This window comes from Pan paniscus, chromosome 10 (genome assembly GCF_029289425.2).
Source record: "Pan paniscus chromosome 10, NHGRI_mPanPan1-v2.0_pri, whole genome shotgun sequence".
Classification (NCBI taxonomy): Eukaryota; Metazoa; Chordata; class Mammalia; order Primates; family Hominidae; genus Pan; species Pan paniscus.
This window is the reverse complement of record NC_073259.2, coordinates 119853522-119879707: the sequence shown is the minus strand read 5'-3', so window position 1 is coordinate 119879707 and position 26186 is coordinate 119853522. Positions and strand designations below refer to the sequence as shown.

Sequence of the window (26186 nt, the reverse complement as noted above, 5' to 3'; positions counted from 1 at the left end):
TCGTGCCACTGCACTCCAGCCTGGATGGCAGAGCAAGACCCTGTCTCAAAAAAAAAAAAAAAAAAAAATTGAGAACATTGGACATTCAGTATCTCTCCCCTCTCTTGGGCATCATGTTTAGGTTCTGTCTCTAGAGCACATCTCAGAGCCTGCTACAGGTAAACAGGCCAGAAGTTAAATGCATGAAACAAATTAAATGCATGAAACATTCAAGCACATTCTTATTGGTGTAATTAAAGTAAAAAAGTAAATGCATGAAACAGAAGCTGTTTACCCACAGCAGAGGAGGGGCAGAAATCATATCCAGTGTGCCATATCATTACTGCCTGCCAGCATTTCCTTAGGCTATTTCATTTATTTACTTTTTTTGAGATGGAGTCTCGCTCTGACTCCCAGGCTGGAGTGCAGTGGCATGATCTCCACTCACTGCAACCACCACCTCCCAGGTTCAACCAATTTTCCTGCCTCAGCCTCCCAAGTAGCTGGGATTACAGGTGCCAGCCACCATGACTGCCTAATTTGTGTATTTTTAGTGAGAGACAGGGTTTCACTACGTTGGCCAGGCTGGTCTCAAACTCCTGACCTCCAGTGATCCACCCGCCTCGGCTTCCCAAAGTGCTGGGATTACAGGCGTGAGCCACCACGCCCACCTTCCTTTGGTTATTGAGATGGACAAAGAGTTACCCAGTAAGTTAAGAGCAGCTCGTTTTTAATGAATCTTAGCCCAGAATACAAAGCAGGGTGTAGCAGTTGCCTTGATGGTGATATAATTGTAAACAATAGCTTTTTCTTCCCCTATAAACTCGAGTTATAGGAAGCGTTTCAGAGAGAGCATAAGACATTTGAATCTATTTTTTAAAAATCAGCCTGAAAGCTAGCAGTATTGTTGTCGTTTAAAAGGTTCCTCATATACTCTTACCCTCAGCCAACCCACCATGTTTATCAATTCAAATTCTAGAACTTTCTTGACCCAAGAGATTTTGTAGGAAAAATTTCTCTTTTCAGATATTCAGCACGCAAGGATCATTTTTCTTGGTTTTGTTGCTGATCTTGCTGAACTTTCCATCAATGGCTGAGGGAGGAAGCTTGCATGGTTCTTATGAGTTCTTCTGAGGCACTTTGACTGTGACCTGTAAGGGGGACAGAGAAGCCGTTAGATCTTCCTGCTTCCCTGTGATCTGTAGGTCCCCTCAGCTAGGAGCTGACTAAGTGTGAGCAGAAAGGGCTTTTCTTTTTTTCTCTCCAGACTGGAGTACAGGGGTGCAATTACAGCTCACTACTGCCTTGACCTCCTGGCTCAAGCGATCCTCCCACCTCAGCCTCCCAAGTAGCTGGGACTACAGGCGTGCACCATAACACCCAGCTAACTTTTTGTATTTTTATTAGAGATGGGGTCTCACTATGTTGCCCAGGCTTGTCTTGAACTCCTGGGCTCAAGCGTTCCGCCTGTCTGGGCCTCCCAAAGTGCTGAGATTACAGGCGTGAGCCATGGCACGTGGCCTGTAACTATGATTTTGATGAACAGTTATAGGCCAATGATGTCAGAATTTCTATTTCAAATCTGGGTCTTGCCCCTGGAGCTCCAAGCCCATCTCCCTAGATGTGTTCTCCACATCACCTCTTGGGTTTGGACAGGTACCCCAAACACAACCCTAAAGAGAACCACAGTACTTCATTCAGTGTTCCCTATCACAGGACTGGCATCACCACTCAACCCCTCCTTGGAAACCTGGGTGCCATCTTTGATTCCTAGTTTTGCTTTTCCTCTCTATATCCAGAGTCGCCAATCCTACTCCTGGCTTCCTGTCACATATACCCTCTTTTCTCCACCTGCACTGCACCACTCCAATCCAAACCACCATCTTTCTCCTTGGAGCAGTCTCCTGACAGCTCCCTCATCCCTCCTCATATCGGATGGTCCATTCTCCCTAGGGCAAGCAGAGTGAGGTTTCTTAAATTTTTTTTTTTTGAGACGGAGTCTTACTCTGTTGCCCAGGCTGGAGTGCAGTGGCGCAATCTCGGCTCACTGCAACCTCTGCCTCCCAGGTTCAAGCAATTCTCCTGTCTCAGCCTCCCGAGTAGGTGGGACTACAGGCACCTGCAACCAAGCCTTGCTAATTTTTGTGTTTTTAGTAGAGAAGGGATTTCACCTTGTTGGTCAGGCTGGTCTCGAACTCCTGACCTCAGGTGATTCACCTGCCTCAGTGTCCGAAAGTGCTGGGATTACAGGCGTGAGCCACCGCGCCTGGCCGCTTTCTTAAATTTTTAAACAACTTTCTTGAGATATGATTTATGCACAATCAAGTGTAATTGCTTTTAGAATATTTTAAGTTGTGCAATCATCACCATACTCCAGTTTTAGAACATCTGCATCATCTCCAAAAGCAATCTTGCACCCATGAGCAGCCACTACCCATTCCCCATGCCCTAGATGACCAGTAATAAGTTTCTGTCTCTATAGATTAAGCAGAGCAATCTTTTAAAAATACAAATTGAGTGGGCCAGGCACAGTGGTTCACACCTGTAATCCCAGAACTTTGGGAGGCCGAGGCAGGCAGATTACTTGAGGCCAGGAGTTCGAGATCAGCCTGGCCAACATGGTGAAACCTCATCTCTACAAATACAAAAAATTAGCCAGGTGTGGTGGCAGGCACCTGTAATCCCAGCTAGTCAAGTGGCTGAGGCATGAGAATCGCTTGAGCCCGGGAGGCGGAGGTTGCAGTGAGCCAAGATCACACCACTGCACTCCAGCCTGGGCAACAGAGCAAGACTCTGGCTCAGAAAAAAAAAAAAAAATTGAGCCACCTAATTCTTCTACTTAAAATGCTCCCATAGCTGAGATCAAACTCCATTATCAAAGACATCAAACCCCACATCATGGCCAACAAGGGCCTGTGCATTCTGGCCTTGCTCTCTCCCCACTAACCACTACATCTTCCACCACCAGCAACCTTCCTGCAGTTCCTGGAAGAGCCATATTTCTCGCCATCACAGCTTTTCCAGAAGCTATGCTCTTTGTTTAGTACGTTCTTCTCTTCCTCCCCTCACCATCTCTACTTCCACTCATCCTTAAGGTATATCAGCTTAGATACCACCCTGTCACGTGGCCATCCTGGACATCGCCTCCTTAACACTAGTCATGTGCCAAGATTTAAGACTCACCAACTGAAGTTGGACCTTTTATCCAATGTCATAACTCAAAGCCCAGCACAGGCTGTCCACCCACATGGCCACCTCCTGCTGTTGTGGACTCTGCTCGGGCAGTGAATGAAGTGTACCCACTGGGAAGTAGGTGGGGTATACAGGAAACAAGACTGGCTGTGAGCTGATCTTTGTCATAGCTTTATGGTGGGGATACAGAGGCTCATTCTACTGTTTTTTTTTTCGTTTTGTTTTGTTTTGTTTTTGAGACAGAGTCTCACTCTGTCTCCCACGCTGGAGTGCAATGGCACCATCTCGGCTCACTGCAAGCTCTGCCTCCCGAGTTCACGCCATTCTCCTGCCTCAGCCTCCCAAGTAGCTGGGATTACAGGCACTCGCCACCACACCTGGCTAATTTTTTGTATTTTTAGTAGAGACGGGGTTTCACCGTAGCCAGGATGGTCTGGATCTTCTGACCTTGTGATTCGCCCACCTCGGCCTCCCAAAGTGCTGGGATTACAGGCGTGAGCCACCATGCCCGGTCTGTTTGTTTGTTTTTTGAGACAGAGTCTTGCTCTGTTGCCCAGGCTGGAGTACAGTGGCGCGATCTCAGCTCACTGCAACCTCCACCTCCCGGGTTCAGGCAACTCTTGTCTCAGCCTCCCAAGTAGCTGGGACCACAGACACATGCCACCAGCCTGGCCAATTTTTGCATTTTTAGTAGAGATGGGGTTTCACCATGTTGACCAGGCTGGTCTCGAACTCCTGACCTCAAGTGATCTGCCCATCTCGGCCTCCCAAAATGCTGGGATTACAGGCATGAGCCACCACTCCTGGCCTCATTCTACCATTATACCTATTCTTTGCATAGATTGGAAAGTTTCCACACTAAACAAGTAAACACGTTTAGTTGATTCCAGTGAGCTATTCAGGAACACAGGTTGTGTCCTCAGCCTCTCCAGTCTCAGGCTTGGCACTGTGGCCCTGAATGAGTCCCGTTTGCCTTTTCTCACCTGCTCCACAGCTGGCAGGCTTGCCCTGAGCCTCCTCTTTTCCAATCCTGGAAAGGCTAGCTCAACCCATTTGCCTCTTCCTTAAACATCACTTGTGTTTATGTTTTCTGGTTAAACTATAATTAGTATTCACAGTAAATCATTTTCACTTCAGTGTATATTTCCCTGGTTTTTTTTTTTTTCTTTTTTTTTTTTTCCTGAGACGGAGTCTTGCTCTGTCGCCCAGGCTGGAGTGCAGTGGTGCGATCTTGGCTCACTGCAAGCTCCACCCACTGGGTTCATGCCATTCTTCCACCTCAGCCTCCTGAGTAGCTGGGACTACAGGCATCTGCCACCACACCTGGCTAATTTTGTTTTTGTATTTTTAGTAGAGACGAGGTTTCACCATGTTAGCCAGGATGGTCTCGATCTCCTGACCTTGTGATCTGCCCACCTCAGCCTCCAAAAGTGCTAGGATTACAGGTGTGAGCCACTGCGCCCAGCCTGTTTTGTTTTTTTTTGAGTCTCACTCTGTCGCCAGGCTGGAGTGCAGTGGTGCAATCTTGGCTCACTGCAACCTCCACCTCCCGGGTTCAAGCAATTCTCCTGCCTCAGCCTCCCAAGTAGCTGGGACTACAGGCACGTAACGCCACGCCCAGCTAATTTTTGTATTTTTAGTAGAGACAGGGTTTCACTATGTTGGCCAGGATGGTCTCAATCTCTTGACCTTGTGATCCACCCACCTCAGCCTCCAGAAGTGCTGGGATTATATGCGTAAGCCACCGCGCCCGGCCATTTTGTTTTTAATAAGATGGTATCTTGCTACATTGCCAAATTAATCGCTTATGAAATTGGCGAACATGACCCTTCAATTTGGCCCGTCCAAGTTTTTCGACTTACAAAACTGAGAGCCAGGCTGGGTGTGGTAGCTCACGCCTATAATCCCAGCACTTTGGGACCAAGGCAGGAGAATCACTTGAGCCCAGGAGATTGAGACCAGCCTGGGTAACATAGTGAGACCCCATCTCTACAAGAAATACAAAAATTAGTCAGGAATGGTGATGTGCACCTGTAGTCCCAGCTACTCGGGAGACTGAGATGCGAGGATCACTTCAGCCCAGGAGGTGGAGGCTGCAGTGAGCTGTGATGGCACCAGTACACTCCAGCCTGGTGATTCCAATCCTGGAAAGGCCTGCTCAACCCATTTTCCAGGCTAGCTTCAAACTTGTGGCTCAAGCGATCCTCCCACCTTGGCCTCCCGAGTAGCTGGGACTACAGGCATGCAATACCACGCTCCAGTTTTTCCTTTCTTTTTTTATATTTATAAGTAAATGTATCTGAGTATCTATCTATGTACATAAATTCCAAAAATTGGGCTTATATTGATGATATATTAGTTTGTATACTGCTTTTACTTTAAAGGCTAAGCATTTTTCATATCAAATATTCTACAAAAACATTTGTAACAGATACCTGTTACTCCTTGATTGGGGTGTTCCATAATTTATTGGGCATTAAGTTTACATCTGATTTTCCCCTCTTAGAGATAAAGCAGTGATGAACATTTATGGAAGGAACGCTTTCTTTGTATTTCTGATGGGTCCTTCAGGCTATATTCCAGTGATTGAAGTTGCAAATCAAAGGAGATGCATATGGTTATGGGCCTTGATATCTCATGCCTAATAGCTTATGTTTCTATTATTTATTTTTAAATATTTTTATTACTGTGGGAATTGCTCCATTCCAACCTAATAGCTAATTCTTTTTTCTTTCTTTCTTTTTTTTTTTTTTGAGACGGAGACTCGCTCTGTTGCCCAGGCTGGAGTGCAATGGCACAATCTCGGCTCACTGCAACCTCTGCCTCCCGTGTTCAAGCGATTCTCCTGCCTCAGCCTCCTGTGTAGCTGGGATTACAGGCGCACGCCACCATGCCTGGCTAATTTTTGTATTTTAGTAGAGACAAGGTTTCACCATGTTGGTCAGGCTGGTCTCAAACTCCTGACCTCATTCGTGATCCACCCACCTCGGCCTCCCAAAGTGCTGGGATTACAGGTGTGAGCCACCGTGCCCGGTGAAAAGCCACCACGCCTGGTGAAAATCTGAAAAGATTCTTACTAGAAGCTTTTCCTCTCGGCTCCGCCCCCTGAAGTCTCTCCTTCTTCTCAGGCTCTACAGGCCTTGGGGTATAACGAAGCCCAGCAAATGACCGCATAGGCCTGATGGGGGCACGTCCCTCAGTATTTCTCACGGGACAGAGCAGAGGCTGGGTCTTTACCCTCTCTTGTCACTTCTCAGGCTTAAAATGGGAAATTAGTAGGAAACACTGATGGCCTCAAGCATGAGGGAGAGGCCAAAAGGTGGCCCGCCCAGCAGACCCTAAATCCCTGGCAGGCCCTGAGCCCCCAGTAGGCCCTGATCCCCAGCAGGTCCTGAACTTCCAGCAGGCCCTGAGTCCCCGGCAGGTCCTGAACCTCTGGCAGGCCCCGAGCCGCCAACAGACCCCGATCCCCCAGCAGGCTCTGAGCCACAGCAGACCCTAAACCCCCAACAGGCCCTGAGCCCCCAGCAAGCTCTGAGCCACCAGCCGTCCCTCAAGCCCCAACAGGCCCTGAGCCCCCAGCAGGTCCCACACTCACAGTTTTCACTTCAGTGTATGCCTGCAGGCCGTACTCGCCCAACTCCCGGCCACTCCCCGACATCTTGTAGCCACCAAAGGGTGACTGGGCTCCAAACACATCATAGCAGTTGACCCTGTAATTTGAAACGAGATTGCAGAAATCACTCTTGGGGGTTATGGGTTACACTCCCAGGACCCCCTGTATTGCCCCAAAGTCTTTATTTTATTTTTAACTTAAAAAAAAAATTTTTTTTTTGAGATAGAATCTTTCTCTGTTGCCCAGGCTGGAGTTGCCATGGCATGATCTTGGCTCGTTGCAACCTCCACATCTGGGGTTCAAGAGATTCTCCTGCCTCAGCTTCCTGAGTAGCTGGACTACCGGCACGTGCAACCACGCCTGGCAATAAATTTTTTTTTAAGAGACAGGGTCTGACTATGTTACCCAGGCTGGTCTCCAACTCCTGGTCTCCAGTGATCCTCCTGCCTCAGCCTCCCAAGTAGTTAAGATAACAAGTATGTGCCACTATGCCTGGCTAATTTTTTTATCTTTTATTTTTTGTAGAGATGGGGGTCTCACTATGTTGCCCAGGCTGGTCTCGAACTCCTGGCCTCAAGTAATTCTCCTGCCTCAGGCTCCCAAAGCACTGGGATTACTGGTATGAGCCACTGCACCTGGATGGCTTTCTTTTCTTTTCTTTCATTTTTTTTTTTTTTGCAATTTAAAAAAATTATTAAATTTTATTTGAATTTGAAATTTACCATTTATTTATTTATTTTTATTTATTATTATTATTTTTTGAGATTATTTTTTGAGATGGAGTTTCACTCTGTCGCCCAGGCTGGAATGCAGTGGTGAGATCTCAGCTCACTGCAACCTCCGCCTCCCAGGTTCAAGCGAATCTCCAGCCTCCTGAGTAGCTGGGATTACAGGTGCATGCTACCATGCCCAGCTAATTTTTCTATTTTTAGTAGAGACAGGGTTTCACCATGTTGGTCAGGCTGGTCTCAAACTCTTGACTTCGTGATATGCCTGCCTTGGCCTCCCAAAATGCTGGGATTACAGGTGTGAGCCACCACGCTTGGCCTATTTTTAATTTTCTTTTTTTTTTTTTTTGAGACAGAGTCTCGCTCCGTCGCCCTGGCTGGAGTGCAGTGGTGCGATCTCGGCTCACCGCAAGCTCCACCTCCCAGGTTCACGCCATTCTCCTGCCTCAGCCTCCCGAGTAGCTGGGACTACAGGTGCCCGCCACCACACCTGGCTAAATTTTTGTATTTTTAGTAGAAACGGGGTTTCACTGTGTTAGCCAGGATGGTCTTGATCTCCTGACCTCGTGGTCCGCCCGCCTTGGCCTCTGGGATTACAGGTGTGAACCACAGCGCCCTGCCCTTTTTCTTTTCTTTTTTTGAGACAGAGTCTCACTCTGTTGCCAAGCTGGAGTGCAGTGGTGCAATCTCGGCTCACTGCAACTTCTGCCTCTAAGGTTCAAGTGATTCTCCTGCCTCAGCCTTCTAAGTAGCTGGGATTACAGGTGCCCACCACTGCGCCCGGCTAATTTTTTTTTTTTTTTTTTGAGACAGAGTCTTGCTCTGTCACCCAGGCTGGAGTGCAATGGCACGATCTCAACTCACTGCAACCTCTGCCTCCCGAGTTCAAGCGATTCTCCTGCCTCATCCTCCCAAGTAGCTGGGATTACAGGTGCATGCCACCACACCCGTCTAATTTGTGTATTTTTAGTAGAAACAGGGTTTCACCATGTTGGTCAGGCTGGTCTTGAACTCCTGACATCATGTTCCACCTACTTCGGACTCCCAAAGTGCTGGGATTACAGGTGTGAGCCACCACGGCCTTACAGGTGTGAGCCACCACGCCCAGGCCTAATTTTTGTATTTTTAGTAGAGACGGGGTTTCACCACGTTGGCCAAGACGGTCTCCATCTCCTGATCTCGTGATCCGTCTACCTTGGCCTCCCAAAGTGCTGGGATTACAAGGGTGAGCCACTGCACCCAGCCTAAAATTCACCATTTTAAAGTGTACAATCACTGGTTGACAGCATATTCACAGTGTTGTGTGACCATCACCACTGTCTAATTGCAGAACATTTCTATCACACTGAAAGAAGCCCTGTGCCCAGGAGGCAGGCACTCTCCATTCCTCCCTCCCCCAGCCCCTGGCAACCACTAACATACTTTCTGTCTCTATGGATTCGCCTATTCTAGATATTTGTAATACTGTAAATGGAATCACACAGCATGTGGCCTTTTGTGCCTGGGTTCTTTTTTTTTTTTTTGGAGTCTCACTCTATCGCTCAGGCTGGAGTGCAGTGGCATGATCTCCACTCACTGCAATCTCCGCCTCCCAGGTTCAAGCGATTCTCCTGCCTCAGCCTCCCGAGTAGCTGGGACTACAGGCACCTGCCACCACAGCCAGCTAAGTTTTGTGTTTTTAGTAGAGATAAGGTTTCACCATGTTGGCCAGGCTGGTCTCAAACTCCTGACCTCAAGTGACCTACCCACCTCGGCTTCCCGAAGTGCTGGGATTACAGGCATGAGCCACCACACCCAGACAGTCTGGGTTCTTTCACTCAATGTTATGTTCAAGATTAATCCATGCTATTGCATGCATGGCTACTGATATGGCTTGGCTGTGTCCCCACCCAAATCTCATCTTGAATTGTAGCTCCCACAATTCCCACGTGTTGTGGGAGGTAATTGAATCATGGGGCCAGGTCTTTCCCATGCTATTCTTGTGACAGTGAGTAAGTCTCACAAGATCTGATGGTTTTATAAAGGGGAGTTTCCCTGCACAAGTTCTCTTCTCTTGTCTGCCACCACGTGAGACATGCTTTTCACCTTTCACCATGATTGTGAGGCCTCCCCAGCCACGTGGAACTGTGTGAGTCCATTAAACCTCTTTCCTTTATAAATTACCCGGTCTCTGCAATGTCTTTACCAGCAGTGTGAGAACAGACTCATACAGCTACTTCATTCCTTTCTGTGGCTGAGCCACATTTCATTGCATGGACAGATCACATTCTGTATCCATTCATCTACAGATGGACATTCGGGTTGTGTTCACCCTTTGGCTGTTACAAATAATGCTGCTGTGAAGATTCATATACATGTTTTTATGTGGGAGCACATTTTTCTTTCTCTTGGATAAATACCTAGGAGTGGAATTGCTGGGTCATATGGGGGCTTCATGTTTAACTTTTTGAGGAGCTCCCAAATTATTTTCCACAATGAGTGTGCCATTTTCCATTCCCATCAGCAACATAGGAGGGTTCCGATTTCTCCACATCCTTACCAATACTTTAAAATATATATACATATAGCCCAGCCTGGGCAACATGGCGAGATCTCATCTCTACAAAAAATAAAAATGTTTTTTAATTGTCCAGGTGTGGTGGTACACACCTGTGGTCCCAGCTACTCAGGAGGCAGAGGTGGGAGGATTGCTTGAGCCCAGGAGTTCAAGGCTGCAGTGAGCTATAATCGCACCCCACAGCACTTCAGCCTGGGTAGAATATTTTTTTCTGTCTGAAAAAATAAAACTAAAAATAAATAAATAATAAAAATATAGCCATCCTAGTGGGGGCTAAGTGTGAAGCAGAGGCTAAGCTTTTAGGATCAGTGTCACAATCATGGGTCCCTCTGCTCTGGTCTCCTGCCCTGAGGCAGCTGGGGAGGAGCCCCACCACTCTGCTGCCTGCCAAGTTCAGGTGCAGGGCCTTTGTACCGCAGAGAAGCTTGATCCTTCGGAGGTGAGGTAGCAGGACCTCTCAAATCGACATCACACCCTGACCCAGGAGAAACTGAGCCCAGCTCCCCAAATTCCAGGATGGTGACCACCAGATTCCAGTAGGCCCTGGCTTTGAGGAATCTCTGTTGGGTTGTGAGGGGCTGCTGGGAGGCTCTTACCACACAGTGCCCGCCTGGAGGGCCTGGGACAGGTAATTGGCCTTGTCCAAATCCTTTGTGAAGACAGCTGCGGCCAGCCCGTACGTGGAATTGTTGGCTCTCCCAACAACCTCCTCTATGGTCTTGAACTTCAGGATCTGCATCACTGGCCCGAAGATCTGGAGTGAGAGAGCAGCGTAGGAGGGTTCGGCAACACGGAGGCACCTGCCATCGAGCTCTCTCAGAGCAGAACAGATGATTCCAGATTGGGGGATAAGCCCCCAGTCATGCTCTAACAGTTCCAGGGGAAGACAACAGCCATCAAGCTCAGCAGAACACAGAGGGAATGGAGCTAACAGGGGCCAACTTCCTCCTGTGCGTCCCGGGCTTTACATACAGTATCCCATTTCTAAACAATCCTGCCAGGTATGTTATTCACACGTGACACGTAGATTTAGTGTCAAAGAATTTAAGTCAGCTGGGCATTGTGGCTCATGCCTGTAATCCCAGCACTTTGGGAGGCCAAGGTGGGAGAACTGCTTGAGTCTAGGAGTTCGAGTCCAGCCTGGCAAACACAGAGAGACCCTGTCTTTACTCAAAAAAAAAAAAAAAATTTTGGCCAGGCACGATGGCTCACACCTGTAATCCCAGCATTTTGGGAGGCTGAGGCAGGTGGATCACCTGAGGTCAGGAGTTGGAGACAAGCCTGGCCAACATGGTGAAACCCCGTCTCTACTGAAAATAAGAAAAATTAGCTGGGCGTGGTGGTGTGAGCCTGTAATCCCAGCTACTAGTAGGGTCTGAGGCAGGAGAATCGCTTGAACCCGGGAGGCAGAGGTTGCAGTGAGCTGAGATCGCACCACTGCACTCCAGCCTGGCGACAGAGTGAGACTCCATCTCAAAACGAGAAGAGAAAAAATAAGCCGGGCGTGGTGGCTCATGCCTGTAATCCCAGCACTTTGGGAGGCCGAGGCAGGCAGATCACGAAGTCAGGAGTTCGAGACTAGCCTGATCAACATGGTGAAACCCTGTCTTTACTAAAAATACAAAAATTAGCCAGGCGTGGCTAAAATTGGAGACAGAGTCCCGCTCTGTTGCCTAGGCTGGAGTGCAGTGGCGTGATCTCGGCTCACTGAAACCTCTGCCTCCCAGGTTCAAGCGATTCTCCTGCCTCAGCCTCCAGAGTAGCTGGGATTTCAAGCAAGCGCCACCACGCAGGGCTAATTTTTTCTTATTTTTAATACAGACAGGGTTTTGCCATGTTGGCCAGGCTGGTCTCGAACTCATGACCTCAGGTGATCCACCCACTTCGGCCTCCCAAAGTGTTGGGATTACAGGCGTGAGCAACTGCACCCAGCCTGTACTAAAAAAATTTTTTTAAAATTAGCCAGGCATGGTGGTGAGCACCTGTAGTCCCAGCTACTCAGAAGGCTGAGGTGGGAGGATCATTTGAGCCCAAGAGTTCAAGGCTATAAGGAGCCATGATTATGCCACTGCACTCCAGCCTGGGCAACAGAGCAAGAATCTGACTGAAAGAAAAAAGGTCATGGGAAGGAGCAGACAATGTCATTCCTAGACTCCTGGCTCTGAGGGCCAGGACACCAAGGCCTGCAGGCCATGCTGAGGAATGCAGACGATCTCCTAGACAGAGGGTACAAGCTGAAGAGGAGGGACAAGATCAGATACATACTATGAATAGCGTGTTATGGGCACTGGTTCTGGGTATAACTTGAGATCTGGCCCCAAGCCAGCAGATGGGTGACAGCATCAGGATGCCAGGCTGAACTGTTTACCTCACCTCCCGCCAAGAATGTTTCCAGAGCACTGGCCCCAAGTGCTCACCTCCTCCTTGGCGATGGTCATGCCATCCTGCACATCTCCAAACACAGTGGGCTGGATGAAGTAACCACGGTCAGCAGCAATGCCCCCACCACACAGCAGCTTCGCCCCCTCTTGTTTCCCCGTGTTGATGTAGCCAAGGATCTTCTTAAACTGAGTTTCATCCACCTGTGGGAGAAAGAACCCAGAGTTATGGAGACATCGGATTCAGACCTCTCCTAGGCTTCAGGCTTAGAATTATGCAGGCAACAAGACAACTGGGAAATGGACCAAGGTCATAAGTAAGCAAGATCAGAAGAGGAAACACACAGGGCCAATAGCAGAAAACACAAAAAAGGCCCAACTTCCTCAGCCTACCGGAGAAAAGGACATCAAATCAATCTTTACTTTTCAATTATAAGATTACCAAAAAGTTTAGGAAGAAAATACACTGATAGCAAGAGACCGTTACATATACTGTTAGAAGGATGACAGACTGGTACAGCCTTTAGAGCAAGTGGTTTATTAATATTGCTCAAAAATTATATACTCAGATCCTTTGGCCCAGCTATTTAACTTCTAGGAATTTATTCTACATATGCACAAAGAGAAATGAACAAGGATATTCACTAGGGAGTATTTTTTTTTTTTTTTTTTGTATTTTTGTTTTTGAGATGGAGTCTCACTCTGTCACCCAGGCTGGAGTGCAGTGGTGCGATCTCCACTCACTGTAACCTCTGCCTTTCACGCTGAAATGATCCTCCCACCTCAGCCTCCCGAGTAGCTGGGACTATAGGCATGCACCCCTACGCTGGGCTAATTTTTGTATTTTTAGTAGAGACAGGATTTTGCCTTGTAGCCCAGGCTGGGGGAGCATTTTGTAAAGGCAAAAGATGGAAACAATTCTAAGTATAAATCAGTAGAGGGGCTGGTTAAAATTATTACGGTGCATCCAGTATATTGTCATCACTAATAGATCTGTGAACTAACTGACACAGAAAGATGGCCCAAGATACTCTGTAAAAAGAAGGAAAGCTTGGGCCAGGGGCAGTGGCTCACGCCTGTAATCTCGGCACTTTGGGAGGACGAGGCAGGCGGATCATGAGGTCAGGAGTTCAAGATTAGCCTGGCCAACATAGTGAAACCCCGTCTCTACTAAAAATACAAAAATTAGCTGGGCATGGTGGCACATGCTGAGGCAGGAGAATCGCTTGAACCAGGGAGGTGGAGATTGCAGTAAGCCAAGATCGCGCTATTGCACTCCAGCTCTGGCAACAGAGACTTCGTCTCAAAAAAAAAAAAAAAAAGAAGTAAAGCTTGTAGAACAATATGCACTATATACTCCTTTATGGGGTAGGGGAGAAGGGCGACAGGGTCTCACTCTATTGCCCAGTCTGAAGAGCAGTGGCACAATCACGGCTCACTGCAACTTCAACCTCCCTGAGCTCAGGTATCTTCTCATCTCAGTCTCCCGAGTAGCTGGGACCACAGGTGTGTGCCACCACACCTGGGTAATTTTTATATTTTTAGTAGGGATGGGGTTTTGCTATGTTGCCCAGGCTAGTATCTAACTCCTGGGCTCAAGTAATTGACTCACCTTGGCCTCCCTCCCAAGTGTTAGGACTACAGGGGTTAGCCACCACACCCAGCCTATTTTTAAAAAAATAAACATACAACAGCATAACTGTGTATGCATGAGTGGTTACCGATGGAGAATAAAAGAAATGCAACAAAGTCTTATTTTTTACATTAAATACCTTTTTTTAAAAAGAGTCAGGGTCTCACTCTGCCACTCAGGCAGCAGTGCAGTGGTGTGATCACTGCTCACTGCAGCCTTGACCTCCTGGGCTCCCACCTCAGCCTCCCAAGTAGCTGAGAGTATAGGCACGCATCACTACATCTGGCTAATTTTTTTTTTGCTTTTTTTTTAAAAAAAAATTATTTATTTTTTGAGGTGGAGTCTCACTCTGTCACCCAGGCTGGAGTGCGGTGGCACGATTTTGGCTCACCACAACCTGCGCCTCCCGGGTTCAAGTGATTCTCCTGCCTCAGCCTCCCGAGTAGCTGGGATTATAGGCGCCCACCACCATGCCCGAATAGTTTTTGTATTTTTAGTAGAGATGAGGTTTCACCATGTTGGCCAGGCTGGTCATGATTTGCATTTTTTTTTTTTTTTTTTTAGTAGAGATGAGGTCTTGCTGTAGTGCCCAGGCTGATCTCGAAATCCTGGGCTCAAGAGATTCTCCTGCCTCAGCCTCCCAAAGTGTTGGGGTTACAGATGTGAGCTGCCACACATAGCCTAAACACTTTCTCATTAAATTTATTAATGCAAGTTTATATTATCTTAATAATTAGCCACAAAGAGAAATGAGACAAAAAGAAATGTTAGGATGGGTGCAGTGGCTCATGCCTGTAATCTCAGCACTTTGGGAAGCTGAGGTGGGCAGATCACAAGGTCAGGAGTTCAAGACCAGCCTGGCCAAAATGGTGAAACCCTGTCTCTACTAAAGATACAAAAAATTGGCTGGGCATGGTGGTGGGCGCCTGTAATCTCAGCTACTCAGGAGACTGAGGCAGGAGAATCATTCAAACCTGGGAGACGGAGGTTGCAGTGAGCCGAGATCGTGCCACTGTACTCCAGCCTGGAGACAGAGCAAGACTCTGTCTCCAAAAAAAAAAAAAAAAAGAAAAGAAATGTTAGGACAGGTGTGGTGGCTCACACCTGTAATCTCTCAGCACTTTGGGAGGCTGAGGCAGGTGGATCACCTGAGGTCAGGAGTTCAAGACCAGCCTGACCATCTTGGTGAAACCCTGTCTCTACTAAAAATACAAAAATTAGCAGGGCATGGTGGCGTGCACTTGTAGTCCCACCTACTCAGGAGGCTGAGACAGGAGAATTGTTTGAACCTAGGAGGTGGAGGTTGCAGTGAGCTGAGATGTTGCCACTGCACTCCAGCCTGGGTAACAGAGCGAGACGGTCTCAAAAGAAAGAAAGAAATGTTAGTGCCCCTAGCTGCACTATTCACAGTAACCAAAAGGTGGAAACAATCAAGAGTCTGTCAACAGATTAATGGAAAAATAAAAATGTGGTCTATCCACACAATGGAATATTACTTGGCCTTTTATGTTCTGATACATTCTTATTACAACATGGATGAACCTTTAAAACATGGCTACTTGGAAGAAGCCAGACACAAAGAACCATGTAGGATTCCATTTGTATAAAATGTCCAAAATAGATAAATCTATAGGCAGAACATAGATTGGTGGTTGCCTGGGCCTGGTAGGGGGAGGAATGGGGAGTGACTGCTAATGGGTACAGGATATTTAGGGGAGGCGATGACAATATTATAGAATTAGTGGTGATGGTTGCACAAAGTTGTGAATATACTAAAAATCACTGAATCGTACACTAAAGTGGTGCATTTTATGCTACGTGAATTATATCTCAATAAAGCTATTAAAGATAGAGATGTTGGAGGCCAGGCACAGTGGCTCACACCTGCAATCCCAGGACTTTGGGAGGCTGAGGTGGGAGGATTGCTTGAGCCCAGCAATTCAAGACCAGCCTGGGTAACATAGCAAGACCTCATCTCTATAAAAAATATGAATATTAGCCAGGTGTGGTGACGTGTGCCTGTAGTCCCACCTACTTGGGAGGCTGAAGCAGGAGGATCACTTGAGGCCAGGAGGTTAAGCCTGCAGTGAGCCATGATCACACCACTGCATTCCAGCCTGGGCAACAGAACAAGACCCTGTCTCTAAAAAAAATCAAAGAGGGGGATGTTGGGCACATAACCCTGTCCCATGGCAAGGCCAGTCCATCCTCAGACATGGCTGTGGCTCTCCACTGAGGAATCAGGAATGCAAACTGCTAAAAGAAACAAGCCAGTCTGAGAAGGCTACCTACTGTATGATTCGTATAAGACAATCTGGAAAAGGCAAAACTATAGAGACAATAAAAAGATCGGCCAGGCACAATGGCTCACGCCTGTAATCCCAGCACTTTGGAAGGCTGAGGTGGGTGGATCACGAGGTCAGGAGATCGAGACCATCCTGGCCAACATGGTGAAACCCTGTCTCTACTAAAAATACAAAAATTAGCTGGGCATGGTGGCATGCACCTGTAAGTCCCAGCTACTCAGGAGGCTAGGGCAGGAGAATCACTTGAACCCAGGAGGTACAGGTTGCAGTGAGCCGAGATCACGCCACTGCACTCCAGCCTGGTGACGGAGAGAGACTCTGTCTCAAAAAAAAAAAAAAAAAAAAAAAAAAAATCAGTGGTTGCCTGCCAGGGCTCAGGGGAGGAAAAGAGGGAAGAATAGGTGGAGGACGGGGGTTTCAGGGCACAAATATATTTATATGATACTAGAATGATGGTATCATACACATTATGATACATTTGTCTAGGCCCATAGTAAGTACAACACAAAAAATGACCCCGAGGCTGGGTGCCTGACAGCAGATTGCCCGAGCTCAGGAGTTCGAGGCCAGCCTGGGCAACAGAGTGAAACCCTGTCTCTACTAAAATACAAAAAAATTAGCCAGGCGTGGTGGTGCGCACCTGTAGTCCCAGCTACTCAGGAGGCTGAGGCACAAGAATTGCTTGAACCCGGGAGGCATGAGTCGAGATCGTGCCACTGCACTGCAGCCTGGGTGACAGAACAAAACTCTGTCTCCAAAAAAATAAAAAATAAAAAAAAAACCCAAATATACACTACAGACCTAAGTGAATAATAAGGTACCAGTATTGGCTCATCAGTACTAACAGATGAACCACACTCATGCAGGATGTGAATAAAGGGGAAACTGGTGGAACAGGGAGGTGCGAAGGAATATATGGGCACCCTCTGTACGTTCAGCTCTATTTTTCTATAAACCTACAACTGCTCAAAAGTAAAATCCAGGCCAGGTGTGGTGGTTCGTGTCTGTAATCCCAGCACTTTGAGAGGCCAAAGCAGGAGGACTCCTTGAGCCCAGGAATTCAAGGCTGAGGTGAGGTATGATTGCACCACTACACTCCAGCCTGGGCAACAAAGAGAGACCTTGTCTCTAAAATATAAATAGGTAAATAAATAAATAAATAAAATCAAACAGCTCAAAACATGAAGTGAAATAAAGTCCCTACACTAGCCATACCATGGCTCTCAGACACGAAGGTTCACAGAGCTGCGTATCTTCTGGTGGATACACTTCTACTGATGACCAAGGTCTTGGAAACACACACTCCCTTTTGCAGACACTCCTGGTATTTGTTACATATATGCAATTTACAAAGTGCTTCCCAGGATTAATTTCTACATCACAGCCACCCTGTGAATGAGGCAGGGCATGGCTCGGGATGGGGAAATGAAGGCTGAGGGAGGGAACATAGCTTCCCAAAGGCACACAGCTGCTGTGTGGTAGAGCTGAGACCTGAACCCAGTCCCAACTGATCTGAGCCCGATGCCCTCTCTGCTTCTCATGCTGGCTCTAGACACCCAGACCCTGCGGCACTGCCTGGCTCACCTGCGGCCCCTGCTCGGTCTTGCTATCAAAGGGGTTCCCGACCACCCGAGACTTGGCCCGGGCAACGCTCCGCTCCACAAACTCATCATAGATGTCCTCCTGCACGAAGGTCCGGGAGCCGGCACAGCAGCACTGGCCCTGGTTGAAGAACAGGGCGAAGTGGGCCTGTTCCACGGCCCAATCCACTGCGGGAAGTGGGCAGGAGACAGAAAGGTGACAGTGAGGAGGAGGACCCTGGCCCTGGTGGCCGCCTGCCCAATGGAGCCTGTTCCCACCACTGTAAGGGATGATGCCTGCTGGGTGCCAGAGACAGATACAGGGAGAAGAGGGGTGATCTCGGAGCCCACTGCCAACCAGGACAAAGGGCGTGATGGCGGCAAGTGGATGAGTCAGATAGCAGGGGCGTGGCCTAGCCTGATGATGCAGAGAGCAGCCAGGGAGAGGCTGGGGACAGGCCAAGGCCAGGCCATGCAGGCCCTGCGCTGGCGTCTTATCCTGAGGCCCGAGGGACAGCAACCAATGCCATTGGGCACTGGGGGGGCGACAGGATCGGCTGGAGCCACAACACAGGCGGCCAGGGCTGCCTTCAAGGCCGGGCCTTCTCCAGCTGGAAACTCACTATCGGCATCTGACATGATGATGTTGGGGCTCTTCCCCCCCAGCTCCAAGGTCACTCTCTTGAGGTTGCTGCTCCCAGCAGCAACCTGGATTACGCGGCCAATCTGTGGGGACAGAAAGACAGGAACAAGCTCTCAGTGCCGGGAGAAAAGAGTCCAGCACTCTATAGACACAGAACAGAGTCCCCCACAGCTTGAGCGAGCAACTGGACCACGAGAGACCTAGAGAATTTCACCAAATAGACGTTCACTTTTTTTTTCTTTTGGACAGGGTCTCGCTCTGTCACCTAGGCTGGAGTGCAGTGGCGTGATCTCAGCTCACTGCAGCCTTGACCTCTCAGGCTCTGGCAACCCTCCTGCCTCGGCCTTCCGAGTAGCTGGGGCCACACGCACACACCACCACACAAGGCTAATTTTTAACCACAATGGCAGTCCTGGTCAAGGAGTCTGACCTGGCCAAGATGCTTTGATTTGGGGCAAGCGGTCAGCTCTGGGCTGTGTGGAGTCTGGCCAGGCCTGGCCTCCTTAGTCCACATGGGACACTGGCCCCTCCCAAGGGCAGCTAGTGTGGCAACCAGACCACGAAGGGCTCAACCCTGCCCCACCCCTCCTGGTACCTATAGGGTCGTCCTGGAGGAAAAGACCTCCGCTTGACACCCGGGAGCTCACCTTGAGCATGTCGTCCACTGAGGACAGGGGGAGCTTGGGCCAAGGAGGCTGCAAGCTTGAGGCCAGGGTCACCTTACCTCAGTGGAGCCTGTGAATGCCACTTTGTCCACATCCTCATGGGAGGCAATGGCGGCCCCAGCCGTGGGGCCAAATCCAGGCACAATGTTGACCACACCAGGGGGAAAGCCAGCCTGTGAGCAAACAGCCAGGGGACATTGGGAGTCACCCTCCTATTCTGAAGGGCTCGACCAGGGGAAGACACATCCTTTCTCAGAGAGGGTGGGACAGTCTGCCAAGGACACATGTGGTCAGAAGCTAATTGTATGGGGCACTACATGGGAATTCTAAATGGGACGGAGAAGGAGTCTGTTCGCTGGGGTTCCCTGTGTCTTTGCCCCTCCCCTGACAGCATTCACTTAGAACAATAGTGGGTTTTTGTTTGGTTTTTGAGACTGAGTCTCTCTCTGGCACCCAGGCTGGAGTGCAGTGGTGTGATCACAGCTCACTGCAGCCTCAAACTCCTGGGCTCAAGTGATCCTCCTGCCTTAACCTCCCAAGTAGTTGGGACTACAGGTGCATGCCACCCAGCTGATTTTTAATTTTTTGTAGAGATGGGGTCTTGCTATGTTGCTCAGGCTGGTCTCAAACTCCTGAACTCAAGCAACCCTCCTGCTTTGGCCACCCAAAGTGCTGGGATTGCAGGCGTGAGCCACCAAGCCTGGCCTAGAGCAATATTTTTAATTCTTCAAAGGGGATCTTGCAGTGAAGTCCAATGTGGAAAAAAGCTAAGAGGGAGCCACTCTGGTTCACATGATGATGGGGGCTCCACAAACACACCTCCCTGTTTAGGGACCCCTGAGACCCTTCTCAGAACTCCTTTAGAACAAGCCTCAACAAGGGCATTTAGAGGTTAAGACCAGGACAAGCCACGCACCTCCTTGATCAGGTTGGCCACATAGAGGGCGGTGAGGGGTGTCTGCTCAGCTACCTTCATCACAACCACGTTTCCAGTTGCCAAGGCTGGGCCCAGCTTCCATGCTTGCATCAGGAGCGGGAAATTCCACTGCAACAAACAACAGCAGCCCTCGAAATCCAAGCTTCCTCAGAGAACTACACTGGGTAGCAGAAGGTGGCAACCCCAGAGGGCAGAAGCAGCACCGAGTTCTCTGAACCCTGCGTGTCCTCCCCTAACTCCATCCATCGTGGTTTTAAGATGAATGGATGAGGCAGGCGGTGCACAACGATGACAGACTCACATTTATCCGTGCTTTTATGTCCGTGACACCATGCTAAGCCCTAATTACCTCCCTAAGACAGGCACTATGTTCATTTCCACTTTTCAGATGGGGAAACTGAGGCTTGGGGGATAAGTGACTTGCCCAAGGTTACAGAATTCACGAGTGGCAGGGCTGAGACTCAAACCGGATTGGCTTTGTCAGAGCCCATCTTCTTACCTGCCACCCAGGCTGCCTTCCGACACCACCCCAGAACCTCTGCAATGAGCCTGGCAGACTGCCAAATCTCAGGGCACCCTGAAGAAACTCCAGGGAGGCTGGACTCACCGGAATGATCTGCCCGCACACCCCCACAGGTTCATGGCGTGTGTAGCTGAAGAAGTCTCCGTCAATGGGAATGGTTTTCCCGTGGTACTTATCAGCCCAGCCGGCATAATACCTTTAAACAAAGAAACGTTCAAGCTCGAATCAATGATTGTCAGGGACCCCTGCAAACCCTGGCAGAAAGAGAAGACTCAAACTGGTCCAGCTGAGTCTTTCTGAAAACTGTCTTTGCTTTTGGCTTATTCAGAGAAAGACAAGTGACTGCAAAGGTCACGAAAATCTACTCTAGGTAGCTAACCCCCAAGCCTCAGAATTGCCTGGGGTTCTTGTAAAAAACACCAGATCCCAGGAGTCCATTTCCAATCTACTCAATCCCACTCTCTGGGGCTCATGCCCAGGAATTAGATTTTTTTTCTTTCTTTCTTTTCTTTTCTTTTTTTTTTTTGAGACAGTGTCTCGCTCTGTCACCCAGGATGGAGTGCAGTGGTGTGATCTGGGCTGACTGCAACCTCGGCCCCCCAGGTTCAAGCGATTCTCTACTTCAGCCTCCCAAGTAGCTGGGATTACAGGCACCTGCCACCATGCCTGACCTTCTTTGTTTTTTTTAAGAAACAGGGTCTTGCTGGGTGTGGTGGCTCACACTTGTAATCCCAGCACTTTGGGAGGCCTAGGTGAGCAGATCATGAGGTCAGGAGTTCGAGACCAGCCTGGCCAAGGTGGTGAAACCCCGTCTCTACTAAAAATACAAAAAATTAGCTGGGCGTGGTGGCGGGTGCCTGTAATCCCAGCACCTCGGGAGGCTGAGGCAGAAGAATGGCTTAAACCTGGGAGGCGGAGGTTGCAGTGAGCCGAGATCACGCCACTGTACTCCAGCCTGGGCAACAGAGCGAGACTCTGTCTCAAAAAAAAAAAAAAAAAAAGGAAAGAAAAAAAGAAAAAGAAAGAAACAGGGTCTTGCTCAGTTGCCCAGGCTGGAGTACAGTGGCACAATCATAACTCACTGTAGCCTTGACCTCCTGGGCTCAAGTGATCCTCCCACCTTAGCCTCCTGAGTAGCTGAGACTACAGGCACATGTCACCATGCCTGGCTAATGTTTTTAAATTTTTTGTAGAGATGTGGGTCTCCCTATATTGCCCAGGCTGCTCTCAAACTCCTGAGCTCAAGTGATCCTCCTGCCTTGGCCTCCCAAAGTGCTGGGATTACAGGCTCGAGCCATTAGCACCTGGCTAGTGATCTGGGTTTGAACATGGGTTTGTGACCCTGGAAGAAAGCTAGCTAGGGGGTTGCCAATCTATGCAAGCCCAGGCATTGCAGCTTCCCTCCCCCAGATCTATACAAACACAGTCTACATGACATGTGTTTTGCAAGCCCCAGAAGTTATTTCATCAGCACAAAAGCAGAATGCCAAAATTCAGGAAAGCATGTGGCCCCAACTGAGATGTACCAGGCTGCTCTCTCTGGGGTGTCCTTGCAGAGGGAGTTTTTCAGCCTTGGCACTGCTGACATTTGGGGCTGGAGAATTCTTTGTTGTGGGACTGTCCTGGGCCTTGTACGATGTTGAGCAGCATCTCTGACCTCTATCCACTAGATGCCAGTAGTACCCTTCCCCTCGCAGTCGAGGCTGCCAAAAATGTCTCTGGACATTGCCCAGTGTCCCCGGGGAGGCGTGATTGCCCTGGCTGTTGCACCTGTTGTGAAGGATACCGACTGTTTTCTTTTTTTTTGAGACGAAGTCTCGCTCTTGTCTCCCAGGCTGGAGTGCAGTGGCGCGATCTCAGCTCACTGCAACCTCCGCCTCCCAGGTTCAAGCGATTCTCCTGCCTCAGACTCCCAAGTAGCATGCCTGCAAGACGCCCATCTAAGTTTTAATTTTTTTATTTTTTATTTTTTTTTCTGAGACAGAGTCTCGCTCTGTTGCCCAGGCTGGAGTGCAGTAGCGCGATCTCAGCTCACTGCAAGCTCCGCCTCCCAGGTTCACACCATTCTCCTGCCTCAGCCTCCCGAGTAGCTGGGACTATAGGCGCCCGCCACCAAGCCCAGCTAATTTTATATATATATATATATTTTTAGTAGAGATGGGGTTTCACCGTGTTAGCCAGGATGGTCTCGATTTCCTGACCTCGTGATCCACCCGCCGCAACCTCCCAAAGTGCTGGGATTACAGGCATGAGCCACCGCGCCCAGCCTAAGTTTTGTATTTTTAGTAGAGACGGGGTTTCATCATGTTGGCCAGGCTGGTCTCGAACTCCTGACCTCAGGTGATCCACCCAGCTCGGCCTCCCAAACTGCTGGGATTATGGGAGTGAGCTACTGCGCCCGGCCCAACTGTTTTCTTGTCCAACCTCTACTCTTCTGGCACTGCTTCCTCCCCACCACCTCTGTTTACATGTCACAGGGAGGCAGCCATTATGTACACAAATGATCTGTCCACCCTTGGCCACAGCTGGCCAGAACCAAGGCCAGCCACTCAGGGTCCTCCCTCAGGAATATGGCATTACAACTAAAAGATGACAGCTTAGCCTGGCTGGAATCAGGCATGGAGGTACAAGAACAGGTGGTGTGGGCTACCAGGTCCCAGTGTAAAAACTGGCCCTCAAAGCCAGTGTAGCTGAGGAGAATGAAGCAAGCAGGGAGGTGAGTGAGACTCAATGGCCTTTTGCATTAGAGACCCCTTGACTCTATCGTTTAAGTTGGGCTCAGTGAATTTCTTTCTTTCCTTTTTTTTTTGTTGAGATGGAGCCTCAGTCTGTCACCCAGACTGGAGTGCAATGGCACGATCTCGGCTCACTGTAACCTCCACCTCCTGGGTTCAAGTGATTCTCGTGCCTCAGCCTCCTGAGTAGCTGAGATTACAGGCATGCGCCACTACTGCCTGGTTAATTTTTGTATATTTAGTAGAGATGGGGTTTCACCATGTTGGCCAGGCTCCTCTTGGACTTCTGACCTCAAATGATCCACCCGCCTCAGCCTCCCAAAGTGCTAGGATTACAGGTGTGAGCCACTGTGCCTGGCCTCAGTGAATTTCTGGCAGCTCCAACACATGGGCTTTAACAAAGCCCTTGTTCCTTGGTCATTGAAATGTTTATGATTGCTGGGCATAGTAACTCATGCCTGTAATCCCAGCACTTTGGGAGGCCGAGGTGGGAGGATCACTTGAGCCCAGGAGTCCAAAACTAGCCTGGGCAACATAGCAAGACCCCCGTCTCTACAAAAAATTTAAAAAGTATCCAGGCATGGTGGTGCACGCCTGTGGTCCCAGCTACTTAGGAGGCTGAAGTGGGAAGATTGCTTGAGCCCAGAAGGTCAACACTGCAGTGAACTATGATTGTGCCACTGCACTCCAGCCTGGGCAACAGAGTGAGACCCTGCCTCAAAAAAAAAAATTAAAATTATCAATCAATCGCCAGGCGTGGTGGCTCACGCCTCTAATCTCAGCACTTTGGGAAGCCAAGGAGGGTGGATCACAAGGTCAGGAGATTGAGACCATCCTGGCTAACACGGTGAAACCCCATCTCCACTAAAAATACAAAAAATCAGCCGGGCATGGTGGCGGGCGCCTGTAGTCCCAGCTACTCAGGAGGCTGAGGCAGGAGAATGGCATGAACCCGGGAGGCGGAGCTTGCAGTGAGCTGAGATCGCACCACTGCACTCCAGCCTGGGCAACAGAGCGAGACTCCATCTCAAAAAATAATAATAATAATCAATCAATCAATCAATCAAACATTTTTGATTAAACCAAACCCAAAGCTAGTAAAAGGAAGGAAATAAAGACTGAAACGGAGATAGACAAAAGAGAATATTTTCTTGAATAGAAAAATAATAAAATCAACAAAACCAAAAGTTTGGTTCTTTGAAAACATTTACAAAATGGACAAACCTTTAGCTAGGCTAAGAAACAGAGAGAAGACCCAAATAAGTAAAACTGAAAATGAAGACAACACTACAGATCTTACAGAGATAAAAAGGATTATAAGAGAATACTGTGAACAATTGTACACCAACAAATTAGATAACCTCGATAAAATGGACAAGTTCCAAATAACACAGAAAGGACCAAAAGTGACTCAAGAACAAAATAAAGCATTTATGACTAATCACAATTTGTGATATTGAAGGATTTTCCCATGAGCTGGAGTCTAAATAGAGTAGCCTTCTCTGACTCCTGTGATCCTTTTGAATTTTTGTAATTTATTCATTTTTTGTTTTTGTTTTTGAGACAGAGTCTCACTCTGTCACCTAGGCTGGAGTGCAGTGGTGTGATCTTGGCTCACTGTGACCTCCACTTCCAGGGATCAAGAGATTCTTCTACCTTAGCCTCCTGAGTAGCTGGTATTACAGGTGTGCGCCACCATGCCCAGCTAATTTTTGTATTTTTAGTAGAGATGGGGTTTCATCATGTTGACCAGGCTGGTCTCAAACTCTTGACCTCACGTGATCCACCTGGCTCAGCCTCCCAAAGTGCTGGGATTATAGGCATGAGATACCGCGCTCTGCCCCTTTTGAATTTTTGTAATTTAATTTTTACCTCCTAACAACGTTGCCTCCCCTTTTCCCCTGCCAGAACAAAGAACAGGAAAGCTGAGCCCATACCGGAGACATTTGAGGACCATGTCCAAATCCACCAGGTAGGAGATGACATAGGGCTTGCCATTGTCCAGGGTCTCCAAGGCCTGAGAAGAAAACAAGGTCAGCAGAGACATGGGTGCAGGAATGAGAGGAAAACAAAGGGCTGACAGAGGGCGCCAAGGCTGGGACTGAGAAGGGCTGGTGCAAGCCCAGGGTGAGAGTCCGCTTTGTGCCGCCAAATGTCACTAGCATCTCTGGACTATTGCCATGGTCTCTCCAAAGGCAGGGAGGAGGAGGAAGGGGGCCAGGCAGGATGAGCCACCAATTTCTCACTCAGTGATTTCACAAACACACTTTTTTAGCTTCTGCTCTCTACCATATCCAGGTGCTGGGATAGAGACCAGCGTGGAGCTTACAGAGCAAAGAGACTGTGCATAATGACACAAGTCCTCAGTCACATGTGTTAAGAGTGCTAGAGGCCGGATGTAGTGACTTGCACCTATAATCCCAGCACTTTGGGAGGCCGAGGCAGGTGTTCGAGACCAGCCTGACCAAAACAGTGAAACCTTGACTTTATCAAAAATACAAAATTAGCTGGGCATGGTGGTGCACACCTGTAATCCCAGCTAGTGGGGAGGCTGAGGCAGGAGAATTGCTTGAACTTGGGAGGTAGAGGTTGCAGTGAGCCGAGATTGTGCCACTGCACTCCAGCCTGGGTGAAGAGTGAGACTCCATCTCAAAAAAGCAAAACAAAACAAAACAAAAAAACAAAGGAGACACTGAAAGGCTCCTCTGGTTAGT

At 48.7% G+C, this 26186-nt stretch overlaps 1 protein-coding gene across 1 annotated transcript in view; it reads right to left on the bottom strand.

The window, feature by feature from the left end:
- Window positions 1–692: 692 nt before the first annotated feature.
- Window positions 693–26186, bottom strand: part of ALDH2 (aldehyde dehydrogenase 2 family member) — a 42102-nt gene continuing 16608 nt past the window's right edge. Inside the window, exons 4-13 of the mRNA XM_003832460.5 lie at window positions 25410–25489; window positions 20822–20933; window positions 20194–20322; window positions 19337–19450; window positions 18593–18695; window positions 17974–18158; window positions 12490–12654; window positions 10669–10826; window positions 6770–6884; window positions 693–1130 (exon numbers count right to left, since the gene is read on the bottom strand). Coding sequence (XP_003832508.1) covers window positions 1098–1130; window positions 6770–6884; window positions 10669–10826; window positions 12490–12654; window positions 17974–18158; window positions 18593–18695; window positions 19337–19450; window positions 20194–20322; window positions 20822–20933; window positions 25410–25489 — 1194 coding nt within the window. The 3' untranslated portion in view covers window positions 693–1097. The remainder of the gene's footprint in view (window positions 1131–6769; window positions 6885–10668; window positions 10827–12489; window positions 12655–17973; window positions 18159–18592; window positions 18696–19336; window positions 19451–20193; window positions 20323–20821; window positions 20934–25409; window positions 25490–26186) is intronic.